Source organism: Mus caroli, chromosome 9 (assembly GCF_900094665.2).
Source record: "Mus caroli chromosome 9, CAROLI_EIJ_v1.1, whole genome shotgun sequence".
Lineage (NCBI taxonomy): Eukaryota > Metazoa > Chordata > Mammalia > Rodentia > Muridae > Mus > Mus caroli.
The window spans coordinates 112,014,544-112,040,595 of record NC_034578.1 but is presented as its reverse complement, the minus strand read 5'-3'; the positions used below and the strand labels follow the sequence as shown (position 1 = coordinate 112,040,595).

The window sequence follows — 26,052 nt, the reverse complement described above, 5'->3', positions numbered from 1 at the left end:
TCCCTCCCTCCCTCCCTCCCTTACTATCTATAAATGAAGAAAACAATAACAATAGCGTAGAATATGAGAGGTAGCCATGAGTTTGTATTCCTATCAAAACCCAATCTTCTGTCTCAAAATTCTATATTTGCAACTCTCCTATTTTGCTTCTCTGTTGCTATGATAAACATCATGTCTAAAAACAACCTCAGGAGGAAAGGGTTCTTGTGGCCTAAGCATCCTGATTCCTAGTATATCGAAGAGCAGGAACTCAGAGGCTAGAACTGAAGCAGGTAATAGAAGAGTGCTACTTACTGGCTAACTCCCTAGGGATTCCTCAGCCTGCTCTCTCATAAAACCCAGGTCCATTTGTTTAGAGGTAGCACTGCTTACAGTCTGATTGGTCTGCACATATCCATCATTAGTCAAGAAAATGCCCACACAGTTGCCTGTCTCTAAGCATGATCTTGGTGTGGCAGCATCAAAACCTCCCTGGTGTTGATAGATGTATTAGACTTTAGGGCTTACAGTAGATCAAATACACACCAGACTGGGAGTGAGTCCAGACATCTCCTCTTAAAAAACCTTCCAAGTAATCCTGCCACACAAGATGGACTGAAACTCTAGCTCATGACCCATCATAGGCTTGGGCACAGAGGATGCAAGAATTAAAAACAAATTAATTGAAGATACTGAAACGGGTGGCAGAGTAATGGTACTAAAATGGTTATGATCTTCTCTTATCAAATGTTTGCCTCCCCTTCAGAATTCCATTTCCTTTTTCATGATTCTTCTTTTTCTATGATGTGTTTTGAAGTTCAACAGAATTGGATTGTTGAAAATGAGTACAAAATTGGGCACCTTGGAAGGGAGAAACCAGTATCTGGATTTGAACGGAAGCACTTACTCAAAACTCAGTTCAAAGTGATCTATATTGTGACTCCTAAAACCACTAAACCAAACCTGCTGGAGTCTGGTTCACAGCACACATATCCATGCTGGAACAATGAGTTACAAAGGACTACCTTTTCAGACATAGAGACAAAACCTAAAGCCAGAAGGAAATCTCAGTGCTCATTCTCTGTCTAGAGAGGAGAGTAGTACCGTGGCCATTTATAAACATAACCTTGGAAATGTGGATGGAGAATACCCTCTCGTATTATAACAAGGTCACACTGGAGATTTCACTCAGATGATGACTTCAAGCTAAATTTTTTTAAGTGGACCCACAGGGCTGAAGAGATGGCTCAGTTGTCAAGAGCAATGGTTGGTCTTGCAGAGGACCCAGGCTCAGTTTCCAGCATTCTCAAGACAATTCACGAGTGCCTGTAACCCCAGTACCAGGGGATCTAAAACCTTCTGACCTCTATAGACATCTCTGCATGTGTATAGTGCACGTAATCTCCCACAGGCATACATACACATACACATAAACATATAAATAAATAAATAAATAAATAAATATGTCTTTAAAATGGATTGTGACTTTTCTGTAAATAAAAATACCCAATACACTGTGTCAACAGTCTCCTGCCACCCCTGGCAGATTCCTTTAAGCTCTTCGTAATTAGGATGAGTAAATTGGCCCTTTTTGTTTTCCGTTGGTGTCAATAACAGCTAAGAGGATTACCCTGCATTTGGATATGAAGGTTTGTTGGGTTTTTTTTTCATAACTGGTAGAGTCTAATCCTGATTAGTCACTTTTGTATTTATAAAACATATAAAACTGGAAACAAAGCTTTCATCTGAGTGCCCAATTTCACACCCGAGTTGACTTTCACTGACAGGCTTCCAATATATTTCTCTCTTTGCCTGAAGACTGGATCTTCTGTAGAGCTGGGAAGAAATTTCATCATGTCCGTATTTTCTTATTCCACTCATAAATACTTTCATTTTTTCTAAGATATTTTTTTCCTATTGCTCTTTAATCTTAATAAAAAAAAATCCCATGATAAAATACCTGAGATTTGGCATATTTAACATAAACTTGTCATTCAACTTGATTGACATTTGATCATAATGGTTTGATGAAAGAGTATATCCACAATTAAGTCACTGTTGCTGGGATTAAAACACCAAGACCAAATGCAACTTAGGGAAGAAAGGTTTTATTGTGTCTTATGGTTGCGACGGGGGTAGGAGTCCATCAGGGCTGGGAAAGTGTGGCGAGGCCAGGAAATCATCACCACAGAAAGAGTAAGATGGCTCCACACATTTCAACCACATGTTTAAAGCAGCTGGAGAGAGACAGTATGAAGTGGGGTGAGGCTATGAACCCTCAGAGTCCACCCCAAATGATATGCTTCTCCCAGTAAGTCTCACATCCTAAAGGTACCCCAATCTCCCCAAACAGTACCAGTAGCTGTGGACCAGACATCATGTCCTAAGCATCCCCTAGAATCTGCAATTTTGAGGTGTATTAGAGTCACCTGAAGGGTATTAAATAGCCCTGTGTCCAAGTTATTTTCCAGGCCAATTAAATCGGAATACTGATAAGCAGAACCTCACAATACCTTGTTAAGCCTTTCCAGGTTGCTCTAGCATAGAAGTCAAGTTTGGAAACCTGGAATGCTGCGGCACATGCGGTGGCTTCAACTATTAGTGTTCTTAAAAGGTAATTGTGAAGGCTCATTATGTTTGGGTTTTTATTTAGTAAAGCTATTTGTCTTAGAGACACTAAGAGAATCACTGCTAACACTTTTAGAGTAGACACTCTCAGTCCTCCAGGGAAGAAAGCTAAGGCTGCCATGAGTGAAGGGGTTAAAGAGGAGAGATCAAACAACACCAGTGTCTGCCACTCTCTCCTTACCCCTCTGGCTCACAGATAGACTCCTCCAGAAGCTCTGAGCCTTCTCTGTGGAATGCCTACAATAAAAGGCTTGCTACACCCCTTACAAGGTACCCACATTTCTGAGAGTGGTAACACAGGCCTGTCATCCCAGCACTCAGGAGGCTGAGCCAGGACGATCCTAAATTTCAAAGTGAGCTTGGGCCACTCAATAAGACTCCCTCAAAATACCAAAGGGGCTGTAAAGGTTTCCTGTAAATGTTAAATTTAATTTGGTTGTTTGAAATAAATTAATACAGTGGCTGTTCTTCTTTATCCTAGCTAGCTCCCCAATAATGACACAGAGAGAGACCAAGATTTATTTTCAAACTTCACTTCAATGCCTGGACAGTCAATTGGTCTATCTTAATCCCCTAAAATAATCTGGTTACCTCCCAGATAAAATTCCCATAATATTTGCATTCAGGGTCTTCCATGCTTCATTTGACTTCTCATGAACTTCTTCTTCTTCATGGCTCAATCTGTCTCTCTCACTTCTTTCTCTCCATCCCCTTACTGGCAGAAGTTCCACCCTGTTCTCTCTTCTGCCCATCCATTGGATGATCAGCTTTTATTGATAATGCAGTGAATATATGATAAGAATTATTTATACCCCCCCCAAAAAGCCAGGCATGGTGTTGCACACCTTTATTCCCAGCACTTGGGAGGTAGAGGCAGGCAGATTTCTGAATTTGAGGCCAGCTTGGTCTACAGAGTGGGTTCCAGGACAGCCAGGGCTATACAGAGACACCCTGTCTCAAAAAAAATAAATAAATAAAATAAAATTAAAATAAAAAACAAAAAACAAACAAACAAAAAGAATTATTTATACAAACTTAAGACAGGAAAAATAAGCATTACAATGCTGTATCTAGATTGAAACCGGATATGGAGTCAGAGAAATCAGCATTTAAATAACACAAGGATTATCTTTACAATTGAAAAAATATGCCTACAGTTTCTATAAAGTTTCTTTTAGTTTTCCTCTTCCTTTCTTTCTTCCTTCCTTCCTTTCTTCTTTCTTTCTTTCTTTCTTTCTTTCTTTCTTTCTTTCTTTCTTTCTTTCTCTTTTGACTTGGATTTTAAAGACCTGGTTTTCCCCAGAGTTTACTAAACTCTCATGAACATTTGATATATAGGATAAGTTATATAATTAAGCTACAGGGGTTAAGAGAGAATGTGGTGTATAGTACAAATGGATTCTGGGGTCATAAACACTATTTGACACTTTAGGGAAGTGTGTCTCTAAATATTCACAGAACAGAAAGGCAACATGAACAGAATATAGGGAAATTCAACTTTTTATCAATAATGGAAAGATAATCAAAACCAGGTAAGCAAGTAGAGTAATAACAGGAAGTGGGTGTCAAGAAACAGCAGATCACATATGCACAGCAGATCACAGGAGCACATATGGGGCTAGTGCTCACAGTGGATCAAGTGTTCAGAAGCACACATAGGGCCAGTGCACATGTTAGATCAAGTGTTCAGGAGCACAGTGCCAATATTAAGTTCAATAATAGGTGCAGGGTCCACACAAGCGAATTACGAGGATCTGATATTCCTTTCTTGTTTCTATCATTCTCAGCTTCCATTCTTTTTCCATGGGCTCTTCTAGAATCTTTATCTCAGAAATTTACACCTCCAGAGTCCCTCCAGACCATCTTATAGTCCCTTCTTCCCTCTTTAAACACGGACCTAAACAACTTCTCAGGGGTCAGTTTTTGTGGGGAGAGAACTAGCTCGCTGATATTTAACCTTTAGTTGCAGTGATAGAATTATAGACCTCACAATGGGATGGATGTGAACCCTGAATGAAGGTTCCAAGGAGATCCCAAGAGACTCTCTCCTTGGAGTCTTTTAATTATGAAAAGCCTTGGAGTCCATATAAACAGCAAATGGAAGTATCTTAAGTAATTAGGGAAGTTGGACTTAGATGAAAGATGAAAGTAGATAGCCAATGGTCAGTGTTGGAGAAGACTCAATCAAGAATCAAGCCAATGGATGATGTCAGAGATGCATCTATCAGGAGTCAAGCCAATGGTCAGGGTTGGAGAAAGTTCTATCAGGAATTAAGGATTCTTGACAGGACAAGGAAAGAGTAAATAAATTATGGATAAGGCAAGGATAAGTTTTATTCCTGATCAGACAGACTTCTTGCCAGTTCCAACACAGATGTTCATTTGTGTATTTCTCTACAACTCATTATCCCTTCTAATTGCTGCCCTTCCAAGTTTATAAGGTCCCAGCCACACTGAAGACTCAAGCACTGAGATCAATGAGCTTTAATTTCAAATTGAAAATTGATTGATTCTAGTATCTGAAATGAGACAGGGAGCCCAGACAAATGAAAACATGCAATGCTTATTTTCTTTGCCCTTGTCTCTGTCTCCTCTGCATGCCCCATGATTCATAACTTTATCCTCACCACTCTACACATAGGAAGTGGCCATCTCCAGAAGTCTCCATGAGAAGAATGTTCCCTTCCCAGAAGCCTAAGGCAAAGCCTCCCAACTTACATTGATTCTACTGAAGTTCCTACATTCATTTCTGGATAAATGATTAGATGTGCTAATCATGGAAAAAATCAAGTGGGGACACATAAAGATACCCAAGGGAGATGTAGGCAGTCATTGGGAAGCAGAGATGGAAGTATCAAGACAACTGACATCATTCTTCATCACTTTCTTTCTAGTTCCTAACTATAGGTTTTCACTGTTTTTCATAAATGCAATTTTGAGTCATGGTTTAGTTGTTGACAGCTCAGTTTGTTTGCTGGGTTTTTTGAGTGTGTGTGTGTGTGTTTCCACATGTAGGTAGAGTTGTATATATGTGGATGCACATGTACGTGGATAGCAGAGATCAATCTTGGATGCCGTTCTTCAGATACTGACAACATTTTTTAGACACAAGAGTGTCTCACTGAACCTGGAGCTTATCAGTTTGGCAGTCTTGCTGGTCAGCATGCCCAAGAGTCTGTTTGCCTCTGCTGCCCGGTGCTGGTATCACAAACAGGCATTTTTACCTGTGTTCAGGCTTTAAAACCAGGCTCCCAGGCTTTCAAGGCAAACACTGAACTAAAACTTTCCCCTGGCCCATATCTTTTCTTTTTTGAGTTGGAGTCTAATTACCTGGCCTGGAATTTATTCCAATCCTCAACCTACTGAGTGCTAGATGTCTATATTCCCTTCTTCAAAACATTTGTTCTTTTTGAATAAATATATGTTATTTATGTAAGACTTGAGTGTTTCAAGAGAAATTTGAGCACATATATTTTAATTTTCCATGAATGTGCCTGGCATTTGTTAAGGAGGAGGTTGGCATGCAGCCATCACTAGAAAACCCTGCACCATGAGCAAACTGGATTTAATAAATACTTTGTACAGCATCTGCAAGAAAAAAATAGGACCAAAATTCCAGAAACTCTGTAGCCAATCTAATGGTATCTATGTCTTCATGCCCTACATAGAAATTGAAGTCTTCCAAGAGAAAACAGGGAGGGCTGGGTGACCTTGGAAGATGCAAGACAGGCAAAGCAGGGGGTGAGGGTGAGCAGGGACCTGTTCTTCCTGATGCCCTTTCCTTTGAGACTTCAGTTGCTTTTATGGTGCCACCCAAGAAAAGACTTGCCTGGCATTTGGTTATTATCACATTAAAGTTATTTCTTCATGTAGTTTCTTTGATTCAGGTTCTCTAAATGAGTATACCCTTCCTGCTTTTTCCTATGAGCAATGGTTTTGAGATATGGGTTGAAACCGAAGCCTTTTTATTTAGATTCGTCTTGTCTATTTTATTGGTTTAATAAATGCTATTCTAGAGCCCAGAAGATGACCCAGCAGGTCACATGTTCACTGTGAAAGAAGGAAGACCTGAGTTCAGTCCCCAGAACAGGCATACAGAACCAGAGCACGGTCGTGTCTATTTGCCATCCCTATGTTGGGGAGGTAGAGACAGGTGGGTCCCTGGATGATACCTAAAGTTGACCTCTGACTATGACCTCTATACACAAGTGCACCCAGACACATCAGAGCGCACACAGACACATACAGACACACATACAGACACAGAGAGAGAGAGAGAGAGAGAGGATGTCATCTTGTCTGGGTCCCCATTATGTTGGAATGAGATGATTAGCTGGGACATCTTTCTGTCTCGATTCTGAAGCATAATCATGACATATAAACAACTTACATGAATTTAAGATTTTGAGGTCATTGTGGACCCTTCCCATCTGCTCATTCTACATGGCATTATGTTGATTTAGATAGGAATTCATCTCCTTTCCTACTTTCTCATAAAAATACCATTTAGGGTCACATGGATGAATGTGTTCAGGAATGGCCAAACAACAAACACTCCAGCAAGTAACAGTTGCATATCAAGACACAATTCTTTATATGTACTTAGTCCACTGCCCTCATCGGAAGTATTTCAGTAGCTCCCTCCCCACGCTGGGACTCTCTCCTCCTCTTCCAGCTGGCTCCCCAGGGTTCCTCTTTTCTCCTTGCAGAAACAAGAGCTTCTGACAGGTAGTCCCCCTCACAACTGTTTGCCCACTTTGTTGAATATGCCACACAGGCCTGTAGGAATCTACTTCTACCCGAGTGTTATCAGGTCAAGAGAAAATAAATATTTCCTGACCAAGTCGAATTCTGATAAGTATACCAATTATTAAGAAACTGAGTTATGTCTTATAGTAATGCATTGACACCCAACTAATCACACTTTAATATACGACCAGCCCTACGCTAAGAACCGTGGGTGCATTTCTTCAATAATGCCTTACACTATAAACGTTTGAGACTATATTACAACCAAAGAGAAAAAGATCTAGATAGATGCAAATATAAATCCTTCTGAGCCACAATGTTCAAAACTCAAAGTAGACACTGTTCCCTGGAACATTTTATAGGGGAATATTATTGTCCTAAAGAGTGTTTATTTGATATTGTCTTGAAATATGAAATAAAATGGCTTCTAACCCTACCTAAGTAGGTAATGATTATTTTGACAAAAAAAGCCATTAATACCTGTGGGACAAGACTTCTCAATTGAGAAGCTCTTCTGTTGTGTATATATCAAAAGCCATCTCTTCAAGGTGAAATTACCAGTTTCTTAAAAATTAATTTTACATGTGTGTGTGAGGGGTGGGGCATGTGCAGTGACTGGGGAAGCTAGAGGAGGGTGTCAGATACGCAAGAGCTGGGGTTGCAGGCAGTTGTGAATTGTCCAACATGGACGCTGGGAATCAAACTCAGACAGAAGTGCTCTTAATCACTGAGTCGTCCCTCTCGTCCCAATGTCCTGATTGATTAGCGTCTTTTCTGTTCTAGACCATTTGCATGTATACCAGGAACGCAATCTCCACCATTCATTTGCTTTCATCTGAAGCAGAGTGTAGCGTGATTTACTCTCTTTATAGCTTTGCTTGTGCAGGGCTTGGATTGAACTCTGGACCTCACACATAGTAAGAGAAGTGTCCCACCATTTAGTTCTTAAACGGTCTTTATTTTGGTGGGGTAGTCTATAAATAAACCTCAAATCACTTTGTTGCCAATCATCTAGATATTTAAAAATAAACAAAATGCATCCATAAAGTAAGAATATCCCCCAACTGAAATTATATAGCACTACTCATGTGCTAATAATTAATATACATGTGAAGAACAGTAAGTCACAAAACGAGAAAAAAAAAAGTCCATTTCTGCTTCTAGGTTGGTTTACAGTTAGAGGAGTTCAATATTTCAACAGGAGTCTCTACTCAATCCCAACACAAGGATCATTGTTAGGTATCCACTTCTGTGTCTAGAAATCATGCCTGCTATTGTGAGTCTAGAATAATAATATGAAAGACAGATCCATTAAGCAGTTCTTTTTTCAAATTACATTTACTTATTTGTTTAGTGTGTCTGCCCACGGGTGAGGGGTGTGTACACATGAATGCCTTAGCATGTGTGTGGAGATCTGGAAACAACTTCCAAGGTTGGTTCTTTCCTTCCACTCTGTGGGTTCAAGGTATTGAATTCAGGTCATCAGGCTTGGCAGCAATCACCATTGCCTATTTAGCCATCTCACTGGTCCCATAAAGATTTTAAGATTTATTCTTTTGTAAACTTTAGCAGAGACAACATCTTTTTGCCTTTGGACTAACCAGCATCAGAAAGTTCCCTCTTTCAGGTCTCAAGAGTGAGCAACCTCTAGCCGTGAGAGTTGGGGAGGAGATAAATGCCAGGGTTAGAATTACTTACTTATTAAGTTTGTCAAAATCTCTGAGGTCTCACCAGGCTAGAACTTGGAGATGAGCAGATATCTGGAGCCCTGCCCTCATCCCTCAACCCATCCCTCTAACTAAGCTCTTCTGAAGCTCCTATCCCTGTTCCCACTATAGACGAATGTGTTTCCCAAAGGATTGTCTTTGTTCTGATCCTGGTATATCTATCGCTGCCTTACCATCACACAAAGGACACATTTTAAGCCCCAAAGAAAATCCCTCTGTCTTCATGCTTTGTAGAGAATGTTCTCTCAGTCATGTCTCACCTAAATCCCAGTGCCTCCTAACAATCTGGACCACCTTACGGTACCTCTACAGGCATGTGCTGGAATCTGTGCATAGAGGGAGAGAACCTGCTCCTGCAGGTTGTCACCTGTCCCCCACATGCATGTGCACACAAATGAATGAGTAAATGTAGTCATTGCAAAACCCCACGGAGTCTTGGGTTTCACTAAAGCATTGTAATATGTGAGTTGTTAGGTTCTACCTCCAGCTCATCCTCTTCCCTCAGCCTTGTGTCCCGCACCCTCCAGGAGCCTCTTTTCCACTTTATGTCGTTGTGTTTTATCCTTCTTATCAATAACACTGCCCCTGAAGGCTCCCTGCCCCTCTTCCATCACCAACATCTTTCCCCCTCTCCTTATAGCCTGAAGACTCATGGGGCTCTTGATGGTTGTACAGTGTCTCTGTGTGAGCATGTTCATTCTACAGCACACATCTGGAGGTCAGAGGACAACTTTACGTTGTCAGTTCTCTCGTTCACCTTGATTTGGACTCCCAGAACTGAGCTCAGGCTATTCGGCACGCACTTGGGGAAGTACTTTTCCCACTCAGCCATGTTGCCTACCCCTTACACTTGCACCTTAGTCTAACATTTTTCCCCAGGATATGTCCATATTTGTAGAGCAGCCTGCCATTTTCTTCTTTTCATGACATTATGTAATACATATTACAATTTATGAATTCTATTGTTGATTTAGGTTGTTTCCATCTTAGGATTACAGACTACTTTCAATGCTCTGTAGCTAGCCTCTGAGGTAGGCTACCAAGAATTCCTATATCATTCACTGAGGAGTGGAACAACCCCGCAGTTCTGTAGACATCTGGCTTCATTGCTCTGCAACTTAAACATCCTCACCAATGCTTAGAATCACAAATCCTTTCTGTCTGCCACCTATGATATCATAGAACTGGTTCCTTAAACTCTCTGAGCATAGATGAGCCAGGGCATCATGGTTTTATATGCATACTGGCCACTGGGTTCACATGTCAATGTATAAAATATCACTGACAGGGCAATTGAGGTAGCTCAGCTGGTGAAGGTCTTCACCGCCAGGCTTGATGGTATAAGCAGACCCCAGGACACATACTGTAGAAGGGAAGAATCCACTCCTACAAGCTGTCTACACACACACACATTCACACACACACACTCACACACACACACTCACACACACACTCACACACACACACTCACACACTCACACACACACACACACTTTAATAAATAAATGTTGAAAAGTTAAGAAATGTTATGGGGAGTTGTGTACACATGCTCTAGTGATTCTCAATGGTGACTTTAAATAAAATTATGGCACAATGTCACTCACAGCCAAGACACTGACGTTTCTGACATCCGCAGGTCATGTCAGGACTCCACATATCACCCTCACTCTCTGCCAGGTGTGTTGTACTCTATACAAATTTATCACCTGGGTAGTTCTGTTTGTCTACCACAGCCGACGTCCCGACGTTTAATGTGATAGTTCTTGGAGCTGTACTTCTCTACTTATGTTCACTCTCTGCCCATTCCTAACTCTTGACAATCATTAATCTGTTCTAGAATGTTGGTAAACCAACAGCGTTACAGACATGGAAGCAGCAGGAATGCAGGATTTTGGAATTTGTGTTTTTCTCTTCTTTTGGGGGGAATTCAATACAATTCTGTGAAAAAAACACATCAACAATTTTGTATATTAATATTTCATATAAACTAATTTTTATAAAGTTAAATACTTTTTTGCCTTTTTGAACAAAAAAAAATGTTCGTTTTTTGTTTGTTTGGTTTGGTTTTTGTTTTTTGTTTTTTTTTTTTTTTGAGCTTGGTTTTCAGCACCCACAGGGTGGCTCAAAACCATCTGTAACTCTAGTTATAGAAGATCCAACGCCCTCTTCTGGCCTCTCTGGGTACTGCAGTCACACACATCTCTCCACATGGACACACCTATATACACATAATTAAAACCTTAGGGTAAAAACCTTAACACTTTTAAATATCAATCATATTGCCTATGACTGATGATGGCCCTGTTTTTTCCAACACTATGTCTTCCATTTCTTGCTATGGTTTATTTCTTGGTCCAGGCTCTAAGGACAATAAAGAAGAGGTGAAGCAAGAACTCAAATCTCATTCCAAAATGCAAGTAAAGATTGTTCTGCAGTTTGTTGTATATCTTGTTAACATATATTATTACATATTTTGTAAGCACGATTTTTGTATATAGACTTATCCATGTTATTCTCAACTATGCCCAAGATGTTCTATGATACACATGCTTTCTATTTTTACCCTTTGAAACACTGTCTTAATTGTTTATTTCCTCTGGTATGTTAGAGCACACCGATTTCCTTTCAAATTACGCATACCTTGAAACTCTGAAGTTAATTACATCCAGACACGATGTATATTTTTGGTGGACTATAATGTTATTTAAATGTTATTTCAGAAACTTATATAAATGTTCATGAGGAATATCTAGCTATAATTTTTCCTTCTTACAAAGCAACTGTCAGATTTTGGCATAAAGAATTTGCTGGATTTATAAAACAAGTTGGGAAGTGGTCTCTGGTATTTCCTGGAAGAGTTGACACAAGATTGCAATTATACATTCTTTAAATGCCTGCGAAGTTCACCAGAAAAGGCAGATGAAGTCAAATGTGTGGTTGTGGACAGTGAGGGGTGAGTATGCTATGTGAGGTCAAATCTGTGCCAACTGCTCAGCTCTTCCTCCCTTTGATAATAAAATGCCAATAACACGGCATGTGTTGGGTGTTGACTGTAATGGACAACACTCGTCAAGTCAACATGAAATAGAATTATGCTAGGACAAGCCTCCAGGCACACTCTTGAGTGGTCAGCTTGACTAAATGAGCTCTGGACATGCCTGTGAAGCATCATCTTGATAACTGAGGTGGGAAGATTATCTCATAAGCAGAGAGTGCTGCTATATGGCTTGGGGTCCTGAGAGCATGACTGTATCCACCGAGTCTCCACTTCCTGACTATAGACGAACATGTTGAGTCTTTGGTTGTCTTCTCTGCCAATGGGCTCACATACTCAATGGCCTGGACACCCTCAGAGGATCCTTACACACACATTCATTAGCAGCTAGTTTTACTCAGTTCATCAAAACAAATGGGTTAATGGTACCATCTTACCATCCCAGGTGCGGGCCTGTGGTACTGCAACTCTGAGATTATGTTACACAATTCAATAACAACAATAACAACAAAACTAGGTCCTTAAAGTCCCAGCATAGGCACTAGGAGATGACTCAGCATTTGAGAGAGTCTGCTGTTCTTCCAGAGGACCACATTCTGTTCCCAGTGCCCCACATCAGGTGGCTCACAGACTTGTACCTCCAGCTCCAGGGGATCTGATGCCCATTGCTGGCTTCCACGGGCACCACACTCATTTACACATACATGTACACAGAATTGAAAATAGATCTTTACAAAAAGATACATCCATAATAGCCCCACCTGAGGTACCATTGTACCTGTCTCTCAGCCACTTGCCTAGTGAATCACAGTTTAGGTTGGACCCTGCAGCCTCACGATTTTGGCTAAAGGAAAGCCGTGGTTTTGAAAGTAACCCACACCTCATGTTCGTAGCATCGTCTTCCACAGTCCTTTCTCCTCCAGCTCAGCAACCACGCAGTCAGGCATTCCTTTTCTCTACATCATTTTTATTGATGCTTTGTACTTTCTGAGACTTGGCTGCCTCTCTTTTCTGAAAAGTCCCCACCCTTAATAATTTATAGGCATGACCGACAGCCTAATCATTTTTCAACTCCAGATGAGCTAGCTGTTTCCAGCATTTTAGGCAGTTTTGAAAGGGTGAACTTTCTTTGTCCCTCCCAAATGATTAGAACAAGAAGTTTCCCTACAGGAAACACATAAAGCCCTCAGTTTTGTCTCACTTTGATAAAGAAGGAAGCCAATCCAAAAATGGTAGATTTTAAGGTTTTTGTTTTTTCCAGTCTGCTCTGAGACCATCAATAATTACTCAGAAGTAAAAACACCTTGTCCCAATTTAAATAGGCGAAGCCAGGCTACCTTCCTAGCCTCCCCTTTCCCTTCTCTTCCTGTAATTCTCATAATGATGCAGTGTCTAGACTACTTGGAACGAGTGAAAAGGTCGGGCTTTTCACTTTTTCTTCTGTGGCTTTACAAGTGGCCACCCACACTCCTCCACACATCCAGGGCAATGCCCAGGGCCTACAGAATATATAGAGTCTATCAAGTGCTCATGAGAGAGAGGACACCCAGGAATACCATAACGTCAACCTGCTATGGATTGGGAGAGACGGTGCAGACTCAGCCACACAATCTGCCATTTTGTTTTTGCTGTGGTTCCTTTTCATGGCTCAATCAAAAATGTTCCAAATAAGTGATTTGTATTCATAGAAAATTATGTCCGATTCATGTTTTTGGAAGACACCATTAAAAAGTAATTAGTCTAGGATCAGTGAGACATCTCAGTGGGTAAACATGCTCGCTGCCAAACCTGATCACCTGAGTTTAATCCCCGGGACCCACATGATAAAAGTGGAAAACACAAACTCTGACTGCCACATGTGCACTGTGGTGTCCATTTCTACCACCGCCACATGCTTCTGTGAACACAAAATAAAATGTAATTTAATAATAAAAAGCTATAGTAATCAGCTCAAACTGGATATAACTGTTCCTGTAAAATTGCCTTAGTAAGAAATCCAGAAGATTTTGCCAAGTCAGAATGGGAGAGTTGGGCTTGGTGGGTAAAGTACCTGACATAATAATGAGGATCCTGAGTCTGATCCCCAGCCTCAAAGTAAAAGCCAGCTGTGGCTGTGCACATCTATGAACGCAGCCCTTGCGGTTGAGGAAAGTCAATGCTGCCCCTGGGGACTGATGACCAGCCAGTCTGGGGGATCAAGGAGCTGTGGTCCAGTGACAGACCCTTTCACAAAAGATGGAGGGGGACAATGGAAGAGTCGAGCAGGGCTTGCACGACCTGGATTGTTGGGTCTGAGCGCAGTTTGTGTGTGCTCGCCCAGAATTCCAGCTGGGTGCTGGGAGAGAAGAGCAAAGCTTGTTGTCACCAAGAACCTGCCTCTGGGGGCTGAGCTTGCAGCTGGCTGAGTCACAGTCATTCCTGCAACCCATCCCCCATGCCCCACCGAAGTGCGTGCTCGAGCCTAACTTGGCAAGGCTGTCACTTCTTCAGGCTTTCCCCTGGAAAGTCTGTCACAGGAGCACCTAGCCTTCGGTTTATCCAGAGATAATAGCCTTCAGAGTCTTAAATCCTCATGGCACCGGCTTGCTTAGCATAATCTGCCCTTAATTTTCAGATCTCCCTATTCCATTTTCTGTGACAAGATCAACCAGAAAGGTATTCCTGCCGAGTGCTGACTGTCAGGATGTGCTGAACAGAGCTGCTCTCAGACTACAAAACTCTTTACCATTCTTTCAGTATTGTGAAGTGACATAATGTTAAATCACCAAGTATATAGGGTAGTCTTCCCTACAAGGGAATCAGAGGCTTTGTGCATACAAAGATGGAAGGTGCACAAGGCAGGCTGAGGTGTGGGTGCAGTTGGTAAAGTGCTGTACTGCAGAGACCAGGACTTGAGTTCAAATCTTAGAAGTCACATACTAAAAGCCAGGTGTGGTGATGCAGTCTTTTAATTACATAAGAGGGACTCTGAGGCTTTCTGCTGAATCTCTGGGCCAGTCAGCCTACTCTGCTTGGCATTTCCAAACCAGGGATAGGCACTGTCTCTCAAAATGGCAGGGAGTGTTGCAAGAATGATAACTGTGGCTACCTTTTGGTATGTACACATGTGCAGATATGTGCACACACAGACCTGCATGAGCACATGCTTCCACACACAGAGACATGCACAAAATGTCTGAAAAAAATCATAAAAATTCAATTGATGACATGTTATCATTATTGTGGTGTGGGGGTAAGAGAGAGACAGAGAGAGGGAGACAGAGAGAGACAGAGATAGAGACAGAGACAGAGAGAGGAAGACAGACAGAGACAGAAACGAACAGACACAGAGAGAGACAGAGACGGGGAGAGAGAGAGAGAGACAGAGAAAGACAGAGAGAAAGACAGAGAGAGGAAGACAGACAGAGACAGAGCTGGACAGACAGAGAGAGACAGAGACAGGGAGAGAGAGAGAGGGAGAGAAAATATATATTGGTTTCTGCACGTGAGTGCAGCACCCACAGAGGTCAGTAGAGGGTAATAGATTCCCCTGAATGTATAATTATAGATGGTTCTGAGCCAACAGGAGGGTGCTGGGAACCAAACCCCAAGCTGGAAGAGCGGCCTGTGCTCCTAGCTGCTGTAAAGTGAGTAGGCCAGCTTCCAGACTCAGACTTCTGAGGAGAATTTAAGTATGAAGCTCTCCATGTTCTCACCCCCACCGAATGTTAGCAAAGGAATGAAGACTTATTGATTCAGCTTTACAGAGGCAAAACACAGATGGGGCCATGAATAATCCGGTCATTTGAGGAAGCTTAGCCAGGAATCACATAAAATGTTCTCATTAACCAGACTGCCTGGGACTGCTTTAGCTTGGCAGGGAGCTCTAAATAATTCATTGGATTTCCGAATCCGAGTCTCAGGCACACCTCCTTATTGACACAAAGAGCAGAAAGTGAGCACATCAAGGAACTGCCCTGCCCCCGGGGACCGGTGACAGCACCCTGTGCAAATGTCGTGCATGATGAATTATTAGATTCAGGTGCAAAGTTCCTAGCTAGGAACTCCAGTGTGAAACAGCGCGGCCATTCTGTCCTCACTGCTGCCTCTCCCAGGCTCTGCAGAGAGGAGCCAATCCCCTTGCTAGTAGATGAGTGGTTTTGTAAGGTACCACCAAAGCCTACCAACGTGAAGGCCAACAATACCATTCAGCAGCTAAGCCAGTCCAGATACATAAGGTAGAAATGTTTGAGACTCAACAGGGGGGATGTATATTCCTTAGAATAGTAGGTCCTACAGGAGTAAACATGTTGCAAAGGCTGTTTTAATCAGCTTTAAGGGGGCTTTTGAAAAGCTCGAACCTTCAGCTCCTTAACATAAATTGTATTATTCATTTTTATTTATTGAAGGAGTGGATGTGTTATACGGCATTGTTCAAATGCATTGAAATGCAGAGTATTTTTCTCTCTGAACAAGTAATGTCTCTGGGAGTGGGGAGGAGGTGTGTGTATGTGTGTGTGTTTGTGTGTGTGTCTGTGTGTGTACAAATGGGGTGACTGCCTAGATAGGGGAGGGAATTGGATCGCCTAGGTTAAGAGTTATGCGTAGTCGTGAGCCACCCAATGTGTGCATAGGGAATGAAAGAAAACCCAGGTCCTCTGCTGGAGCAGTGAGTGCTCTACCAGCCTAGCCATAGATCGAGCACTATCTGCAGGAGTTTTGTTGACAAAGCACATATCTGGCCAAGGGACGCCGAATGTGAAATTGTATTTGCCAAAATGTCTCTCTAACATTCTACACTTGTTTGAAAAATTGAAAGAAGTTTAATATCAGAATATTTTCTCTCCGCTCTAGGGTACAAAATAATGAGAAGCAGTGTCTGGGGGATTTGGCTAAAGATTGGGTAGATATATCTTAGGGTGGGTGTGGAATTGCATCTCAAGGGGCTCAGAATGACTGAGGACCACGAAGCGTGTTGATTTGTAATGAGATATGAGGGATTTGACATTGATACACCCTGTGTGTGTGTGTGTGTGTGTGTGTGTGCGTGTGTGTGTGATACTCACATGACAGTGTGTAAAGATTGGAATACAGCCTGCAAACCTGCAGGACTCGGTTCTCTTCTTCTACCCTTGGGGGCCCTCAGGATCCAACTCTCACCAGGCTTGACAGCAAGTGCCTTCACCCACCTTCCTCATGAGACATTTTGCTAGTAATGTTTCTAGCCCTCCACTTGCTTTTTATTGATTTTATGTTGTGTGTATATGCGTTTGGCCTGCGTGTGCACAGTGTGTGTGTGTGTGTGTGTCTGGTACCTGTGAAGGTCGGAAGAGGGTCTACCCCTGGAATTGCAGTTAGGGATGCTGGGAACCGAACCTGGGTCTGCTGCAAGAGCAACAAGTGCTCTCCACTGTTGAGTCGCCTCTCTAGATCTGACCACCCTGTTTATTGAAACAGTGTCTTTCATTGGATCTGGAACTCACTCTTTGTCTAGACTAGATGGCCACCAAGCTCCCTGTTCCTCTGTCTCCCTCTCCCGGGCATTCCCCAGATGTGTACCACTGCACTGTGTCTTTATAAGGGTGTTGGGGCCCCGAATTCAGGTCATTATGCTTTCTCAGAAACTACTTTACTAGCTTCCAAAGTACCTCAGCCTAGATGTTTCCATTCTGCCATTCAATGTTCCCTTGCTAGTGCCTAGGCATTACCTCATTTTGTAGAAGACTCAGAAACAAAGAAAACTTGGTTCATGCCTTTGAAGAGATGGCATTCTGAGTGCCTGTGAGGGGAGTGATGCATGCCTTAAGAGCCCAAAGGTATCCAACGATACAAAGTTCAAGCCCAGACAGCACTAAGCCTTTCATGCAGTGGCTGTGTCCAAATTACAAAGTGGGTTCTGCCTGGCTAGGAGTTGAACCCAGTTATTTGATTCTGTGTGTGCAGAGTATGATGGTGTGCTCTGTTTGGTTTATGGTTGTTTGATTAAGACTCTTCTATTCTTAGTGAGCACATACAACTGTGCTTAGTTTACAATTAGGATGAATTCATTGCTCCAGTCTCATATGTGAGGATTTAAACAACCATGACTGGGCTGGACATCCTTCCAATCGTACCTCCTGCAGCAACACACACATAACAAGCAGCGTAGGGCTTACTTCTTATCTATGCTCTTACTAACTGACCTCAGCCGTTTCAAGAACATGCAGGAGCAGAAGCTTCGGATGTTCCATGAAAACATCTGAACCTTTGGGTGAGAGATGAAAACTTGCTTCATGGCCTGACTCCAGCACTGCAGTGATGTGGCTCAAGTTTTAGAAGTCAGTAAACCAAATGATTCTGTAATTTAGTTCACAAAGAGGAGGGCTGTGAATTTGCAGAAAGAATACACATTACAGATGGGTATACTATATGATATATATATATATATATATATATATACATATATATATGTATATATATATATATATACATATACATATATATATGTATATGTATATATACATATTTGTGTATATATATCATATAGTATATGTATGTAGTATATATATAGTATATATACATAAAGGTGCATACCATATTTAATATATGTGTGTCCACATAATTTTCCTGGAATGGTCCAATTTCACTGCAAAAAAAAATGTTATTCCCAACACATATGTTAGTAAATATCATAATTTACCTCCCCAAATTAGACCAGTTTCTTTTTAAGACTTTATTTTTTATCATTTTTAATTGTGTGTTTGTGTGTGTGTGTGCACTCGAGTATGTAAGGTGAGAGTATGTGTACATGTGTGCAGTGCCTGAGGAGGCCAGAGAGGGCGTCAGATCTCTTGGAGCTGGAGTTAGAGGTGATTGTGAGCAGTGTGTCATGGGTGCTGGAAACTTCACTTGTGTCCTTGTCAAGGAGAATACAACCTTAAAAGTTGATACGTCTCTCCAGTCTGTCAACTGTGTTCTTTATAAGGTATTAGAAAGAAAATGCTGATGGTGCTGTGAGGGTGGCATAGACAGGGGGAACAAAAGTGACTTCAGCATTGCCCATGGCGATCCTGCTCTCCTTTGCTGTTCTTGGGATGAAACCCATAGCCTTGTACAGCTTAGACAATTGCTCTGCCGCTGGGAGACATCCCCAGTCATTCACTTCATATTAACAAAGGTGGAGAGCAAACAACATTTGTCCATTCATGTATTGCTATGCAAGTCTTTCTTATATTGTTCCTCAGCACTTTTAGTTAAAAATCATTGCTTACAAATGATGATGATTTATTCGTTCAACAAAAGCCCATGAGGAATCTACTATGTGATAGGTTCTAAAACAAACGGGAGGGGGGGGGCAGACATCATCTTCTCACTTGTGGATTTGATGGTTAGGTGAGAAATAGGAGATAGTCCAGCTCTCACATGGAGTGCGTAGATGGACATGTAGGGGGTGGGCTGAGGTAACCTGTGCTGGTATGGAAAAGATAAACCTACTGCTGACGTAGCTCTTACAGTTAGCAGGAGTCACTGTCAATATGACCTGGATTGATGAGCTGGGAGTTTAACTAGTTGTGTGCTGTCCGTTTGTCCTCTCATTCAGTGTCTGATCTGCTCACCGTTTGCAACCCCCAAGTTCATGTGCATTTTTCTTTGATTTTCTCTAGTATATGACTGCTGCTCCTATGCAAGGGACCTACATTCCCCAGTACACGCCTGTGCCTCCGACAGCTGTTTCTATTGAAGTAAGTCTATCCCGTAAATGCAAAGAGGCTAAGAAAGAAGTGAAGGCTCATTCGCACAAGTCCCCATGATCCAAGAAATCCTCAGATAAAGTCTTTGTGCTCTTCTAAAACTTATCCCTGTAAGCTGAGTATAAAGAAGTCTATACATTGGCTCAATCAAACCTACATTTTGCTTTGCACATGTGGTTAACAAATCTTATAGAGAGGTTTAAAGGAAAAGTAATTTGCATGCCTAAACAACAGTTCAAAGAATAAATCTTTTTCACCTTAAATGCAGACCACACTCATGGACAGAGAGGATGGACAGGTTCTAACTTAGTTCTTTTTCCTGTTGCTGTGCTATATAACAAAAGCAACTCGAGGCAGAATGGGTTCATGCTGGCTCACAGATCAAGAGTAGCATCCATAATATGCTGGGGAAGTTATGGAGACTGCTGCTTACGCAGCTGCTCATATCACATGCACACTCAGGAAGCAGAGACCAATGAATGCTTGCTGCCATTCAGTTTCCCTTTCTCCATTTGCACAACCCAGGGTCCCAGCCAGGGAATGGCACCACCTACGATTGGTCTTCCCACCTTATTAATGCAATGAAGATAACCCCCACACAAGTGTATCCTGGGCTGATCTCCCAAGTCTGATCGGTCAAGTTAAGAACCAAAATTAACCATCCCAACATCACTTAGGAGTTTGTTAGAAAGCAAATGTATCAGATACCACCACTCTGTTTCCTGGATCTATCTGTTAGTTTTAAGATGGTTCCTTGAGAATCCAGACTCATGGAATGAGACAGCACCTTGATGCTCAATCCCTTATGCTAATTAAGACTATTAAAGGGCGTGGTTATGGATTCCTGAATTTGGTTACGAGAGACTCTTACTGACTTGTCTGGAATATGTTCTAGGTGTAGGGATGTTTAAACAATCCCAGAAGATGTCAGTAGGCATTAAGAGCTGAGACGTGTTGCTCTGTTTGCAAGTGTACTTACTGTGTATGAGGCTACAGGATCCATCCTTAGCACACTAGAAAGCAAATTAGCAACAGCCCACTGTTCTAATAAACGAATTCAGCATACTCTAGCTTTCCTAGAGACAGGAAAGATGTCATTGAATCACGGTGGTCATCATGAATCATGCTGTCGTCTTGTCCTTGCTGGAAGTAAAGGGACAAATCAGTCCCCGACAGCTCTCATTTCACTGGATGGAGCAGGAAAGGTACAGAGGAGAGCAGAGAGCCACAAAGATGGTGGCAGGTACCTAGACTGTATCTACCTCTAGTCATAGTCACGGTCCCTCGTCTCCTAACGCCCAAGTGCTTTGTGGTCATTGGTGGGCATGACTTCCCATCCGCTGGAAACTGAAAAACTAATCATTATACGTCCTCAACTCCATCTTCCCTGCTCTGTAACTCAACCAGTAACTAGAGTGCTGTACTTCTCCATGGGAAATTCACCAGTAGGGAGGTCGGCAGAGGTCTTTGCCAAATAAATTGGATCTCTGAAAATGTTTACAGATTTATTTTTGGAGTGTAACAGATGTATAATTGAAGACAGGTAAAGAAAGCCCCAAAGATTAACAAGGCATTGTTGCACAGTCTAGGATACTAGGGCTATCACATCCTTATTGTTTTGACCTTTCTAGATGTGTTGTCATGGCCTATTAAGCAAGTTTTAATTAGAGTCCAAGAACAAGAGCTTAGATTACACAGTATTTGCTATATTTGGTGACTTAATAGCCAACGCATTACAGGTGTCATGAGCATAAACCTCTCACATATTAGACTTTCTATGTGTCTCCACCAAAGGCTTATGTGACTGAGGAAGCAAGAGCCTTTCATTGACATGGAGGCACAGACACATGTAAGAAAGTGGCTTTCTAGAACTAGATCTGGAGTTGGGGAGAGAAGACTATAACGGTTCTTACTAGTCTGCCTTAAAGCCTTGCTTGTGAAGAAAAAGAACTTTGTCATGTTCATGTAAAAATACCAGATGGACATTTGTTGGTATCCATCCATCAATCAATGGATCATTCACAAAGTAATCCTATTTGGAGGTTCTAAAAAGAGAAACCCTCCCTCAAACAAAACGTACAAAACCAGGAAGTAAGTGATAGGAACAACTGAACATAATCTGTATCATCCACGTCACCTATGTCACCCACATCACCCATACCACCCACCTCACCTGCATAACCCACGGCAAGTATCGAAGATTAAACCAGCTTGAAGATGCTCTGGCTTTGGGTTTCCTCCTCCTCCTCCTCCTCCTCCTCCTCCTCCTCCTCCTTNATATATATATATATATATATATATACATATATATATGTATATATATATATATATACATATACATATATATATGTATATGTATATATACATATTTGTGTATATATATCATATAGTATATGTATGTAGTATATATATAGTATATATACATAAAGGTGCATACCATATTTAATATATGTGTGTCCACATAATTTTCCTGGAATGGTCCAATTTCACTGCAAAAAAAAATGTTATTCCCAACACATATGTTAGTAAATATCATAATTTACCTCCCCAAATTAGACCAGTTTCTTTTTAAGACTTTATTTTTTATCATTTTTAATTGTGTGTTTGTGTGTGTGTGTGCACTCGAGTATGTAAGGTGAGAGTATGTGTACATGTGTGCAGTGCCTGAGGAGGCCAGAGAGGGCGTCAGATCTCTTGGAGCTGGAGTTAGAGGTGATTGTGAGCAGTGTGTCATGGGTGCTGGAAACTTCACTTGTGTCCTTGTCAAGGAGAATACAACCTTAAAAGTTGATACGTCTCTCCAGTCTGTCAACTGTGTTCTTTATAAGGTATTAGAAAGAAAATGCTGATGGTGCTGTGAGGGTGGCATAGACAGGGGGAACAAAAGTGACTTCAGCATTGCCCATGGCGATCCTGCTCTCCTTTGCTGTTCTTGGGATGAAACCCATAGCCTTGTACAGCTTAGACAATTGCTCTGCCGCTGGGAGACATCCCCAGTCATTCACTTCATATTAACAAAGGTGGAGAGCAAACAACATTTGTCCATTCATGTATTGCTATGCAAGTCTTTCTTATATTGTTCCTCAGCACTTTTAGTTAAAAATCATTGCTTACAAATGATGATGATTTATTCGTTCAACAAAAGCCCATGAGGAATCTACTATGTGATAGGTTCTAAAACAAACGGGAGGGGGGGGGCAGACATCATCTTCTCACTTGTGGATTTGATGGTTAGGTGAGAAATAGGAGATAGTCCAGCTCTCACATGGAGTGCGTAGATGGACATGTAGGGGGTGGGCTGAGGTAACCTGTGCTGGTATGGAAAAGATAAACCTACTGCTGACGTAGCTCTTACAGTTAGCAGGAGTCACTGTCAATATGACCTGGATTGATGAGCTGGGAGTTTAACTAGTTGTGTGCTGTCCGTTTGTCCTCTCATTCAGTGTCTGATCTGCTCACCGTTTGCAACCCCCAAGTTCATGTGCATTTTTCTTTGATTTTCTCTAGTATATGACTGCTGCTCCTATGCAAGGGACCTACATTCCCCAGTACACGCCTGTGCCTCCGACAGCTGTTTCTATTGAAGTAAGTCTATCCCGTAAATGCAAAGAGGCTAAGAAAGAAGTGAAGGCTCATTCGCACAAGTCCCCATGATCCAAGAAATCCTCAGATAAAGTCTTTGTGCTCTTCTAAAACTTATCCCTGTAAGCTGAGTATAAAGAAGTCTATACATTGGCTCAATCAAACCTACATTTTGCTTTGCACATGTGGTTAACAAATCTTATAGAGAGGTTTAAAGGAAAAGTAATTTGCATGCCTAAACAACAGTTCAAAGAATAAATCTTTTTCACCTTAAATGCAGACCACACTCATGGACAGAGAGGATGGACAGGTTCTAACTTAGTTCTTTTTCCTGTTGCTGTGCTATATAACAAAAGCAACTCGAGGCAGAATGGGTTCATGCTGGCTCACAGATCAAGAGTAGCATCCATAATATGCTGGGGAAGTTATGGAGACTGCTGCTTACGCAGCTGCTCATATCACATGCACACTCAGGAAGCAGAGACCAATGAATGCTTGCTGCCATTCAGTTTCCCTTTCTCCATTTGCACAACCCAGGGTCCCAGCCAGGGAATGGCACCACCTACGATTGGTCTTCCCACCTTATTAATGCAATGAAGATAACCCCCACACAAGTGTATCCTGGGCTGATCTCCCAAGTCTGATCGGTCAAGTTAAGAACCAAAATTAACCATCCCAACATCACTTAGGAGTTTGTTAGAAAGCAAATGTATCAGATACCACCACTCTGTTTCCTGGATCTATCTGTTAGTTTTAAGATGGTTCCTTGAGAATCCAGACTCATGGAATGAGACAGCACCTTGATGCTCAATCCCTTATGCTAATTAAGACTATTAAAGGGCGTGGTTATGGATTCCTGAATTTGGTTACGAGAGACTCTTACTGACTTGTCTGGAATATGTTCTAGGTGTAGGGATGTTTAAACAATCCCAGAAGATGTCAGTAGGCATTAAGAGCTGAGACGTGTTGCTCTGTTTGCAAGTGTACTTACTGTGTATGAGGCTACAGGATCCATCCTTAGCACACTAGAAAGCAAATTAGCAACAGCCCACTGTTCTAATAAACGAATTCAGCATACTCTAGCTTTCCTAGAGACAGGAAAGATGTCATTGAATCACGGTGGTCATCATGAATCATGCTGTCGTCTTGTCCTTGCTGGAAGTAAAGGGACAAATCAGTCCCCGACAGCTCTCATTTCACTGGATGGAGCAGGAAAGGTACAGAGGAGAGCAGAGAGCCACAAAGATGGTGGCAGGTACCTAGACTGTATCTACCTCTAGTCATAGTCACGGTCCCTCGTCTCCTAACGCCCAAGTGCTTTGTGGTCATTGGTGGGCATGACTTCCCATCCGCTGGAAACTGAAAAACTAATCATTATACGTCCTCAACTCCATCTTCCCTGCTCTGTAACTCAACCAGTAACTAGAGTGCTGTACTTCTCCATGGGAAATTCACCAGTAGGGAGGTCGGCAGAGGTCTTTGCCAAATAAATTGGATCTCTGAAAATGTTTACAGATTTATTTTTGGAGTGTAACAGATGTATAATTGAAGACAGGTAAAGAAAGCCCCAAAGATTAACAAGGCATTGTTGCACAGTCTAGGATACTAGGGCTATCACATCCTTATTGTTTTGACCTTTCTAGATGTGTTGTCATGGCCTATTAAGCAAGTTTTAATTAGAGTCCAAGAACAAGAGCTTAGATTACACAGTATTTGCTATATTTGGTGACTTAATAGCCAACGCATTACAGGTGTCATGAGCATAAACCTCTCACATATTAGACTTTCTATGTGTCTCCACCAAAGGCTTATGTGACTGAGGAAGCAAGAGCCTTTCATTGACATGGAGGCACAGACACATGTAAGAAAGTGGCTTTCTAGAACTAGATCTGGAGTTGGGGAGAGAAGACTATAACGGTTCTTACTAGTCTGCCTTAAAGCCTTGCTTGTGAAGAAAAAGAACTTTGTCATGTTCATGTAAAAATACCAGATGGACATTTGTTGGTATCCATCCATCAATCAATGGATCATTCACAAAGTAATCCTATTTGGAGGTTCTAAAAAGAGAAACCCTCCCTCAAACAAAACGTACAAAACCAGGAAGTAAGTGATAGGAACAACTGAACATAATCTGTATCATCCACGTCACCTATGTCACCCACATCACCCATACCACCCACCTCACCTGCATAACCCACGGCAAGTATCGAAGATTAAACCAGCTTGAAGATGCTCTGGCTTTGGGTTTCCTCCTCCTCCTCCTCCTCCTCCTCCTCCTCCTCCTTCTTCTCCTCTACCTCCTCCTTCTCATCCCCTCTTCTTCTTCTTTTATTTTTCTGAATCCTCCAACTGAATGCCTGTTCATATCTTAGAAAACAAACCACAATAAAACAAGAAAGAGAGAGAGGGCGGGAGGGAGGGTGGGAGGGTAGGAAGGAAGGAAAGAAGGAAGGAAGGAAGGAGGGAAGGAGGGAAGGAAGAAAGGAAGGAAGGAAGGAAGGAAGGAAGGAAGGAAGGAAGGAAGGAAGGAAGGAAGGAAGGAAGGAAGGAAGCCTACATAAGAACCTATGCCATTTAGGCCAAATGGCACAGCCTTTGATCCCAGGATTCTAGAAGTGGAGACATGAGTTCCAAGGGTTACACAAGGAAACACTGTCTAAAACAAAACACAAACAATACCAAC

General features: G+C 41.9%; 1 protein-coding gene across 3 annotated transcripts in view; it reads left to right on the top strand.

The window, feature by feature from the left end:
• Rbms3 (RNA binding motif single stranded interacting protein 3) overlaps nucleotides 1–26,052 on the top strand; it is a 672,329-nt gene that overhangs the window by 645,592 nt on the left and 685 nt on the right. For all 3 annotated transcript variants that reach the window (XM_029481347.1, XM_021171492.2, XM_029481346.1), the window contains one exon: nucleotides 19,701–19,778. In XM_029481347.1, coding sequence (XP_029337207.1) covers nucleotides 19,701–19,778 — 78 coding nt within the window. The remainder of the gene's footprint in view (nucleotides 1–19,700; nucleotides 19,779–26,052) is intronic.